General features: G+C 60.2%; 1 protein-coding gene across 1 annotated transcript in view; it reads right to left on the reverse strand.

Annotated features, from left to right (window-relative positions):
* The window catches only part of UBE2Q1 (ubiquitin-conjugating enzyme E2Q family member 1), an 11,158-nt gene extending 10,727 nt beyond the window's left edge, over positions 1–431 (reverse strand). Inside the window, exons 1-2 of the mRNA XM_011928497.1 lie at positions 401–431; positions 163–315 (exon numbers count right to left, since the gene is read on the reverse strand). Coding sequence (XP_011783887.1) covers positions 163–315; positions 401–431 — 184 coding nt within the window. The remainder of the gene's footprint in view (positions 1–162; positions 316–400) is intronic.
* Positions 432–834: the final 403 nt, after the last annotated feature.

Below are 834 nucleotides of genomic sequence, written 5' to 3' on the forward strand. Positions count from 1 at the left end.
GGGCGGCCCCGCCTCCGTCCCCCTCACGTGACTTCCCTGCTGTGGCCTCCTCCACGTGATCTCTCCGTCTTTCCCGCCCCCCTGTTCTCGCCTGCCACCCTCCACATGTGACCCGGGGTCTGGGGCTTGCCTCTGTGAGCGCCTCTGTGCGTGTTTGCGTACGTCGTGCGTGCTTGCGCGCGGCGCCTTTTTGCCTGCGCTCCCCTCTCACGTGACCCGGCGCCGCGTGCTCCCAGGGGCTACCCGCGCAGAACGCTGTTTCCTGCCTCGGGCCCTGCTTCCCCCGCCCCCAAGCCGTGGCGAGCGTGCCTACCGCTCCATGGACAGAGAAGAAAGAAGTGCGGTCTTCGCCGTGAAGTCTTTATCCTGCGCCCCCATGCTAGTCTTCGGCGCAGGATACCGGAGCCCCTACTTCCCGTGGGGGTGGGCATGCGGCGTCTTCATACTGAGGGGTGTGTGGTCGGGGTGGAAGCCGGGGACCGGAATGCAAGTGGCGGGGATTCTCGTTTCAGCCCTTTCTCTGATGGCGTTTTGTGACCTTGGGTTAACCACTTTCCCGCCAAGTCTCAGTTTCCTCATCTGTACAATGGCTCTCATGAGGATGATGCCTGTTTTTCCTGTTTCCAGGGAGGGATTCGATTAGAGGACACCATAAAATGAGGAATGATAATAGATCACTGTTCGGTTATGTACAAGTGTTAGTCAATATCTGGCCTTTCGCGCTTTTCAGACCCCATGGGTCTGGACGAGGTTGGGGGAAGGACAGCATGGGCTTCTTCTACGGAGTCATGGAAGGGTGCTGACTCGGGTGGACCCCATTACCCTTCCTAGGCC

Source organism: Colobus angolensis, unplaced genomic scaffold, assembly GCF_000951035.1.
Source record: "Colobus angolensis palliatus isolate OR3802 unplaced genomic scaffold, Cang.pa_1.0 Scaffold77, whole genome shotgun sequence".
In the NCBI taxonomy this organism is placed as follows: Eukaryota; Metazoa; Chordata; class Mammalia; order Primates; family Cercopithecidae; genus Colobus; species Colobus angolensis.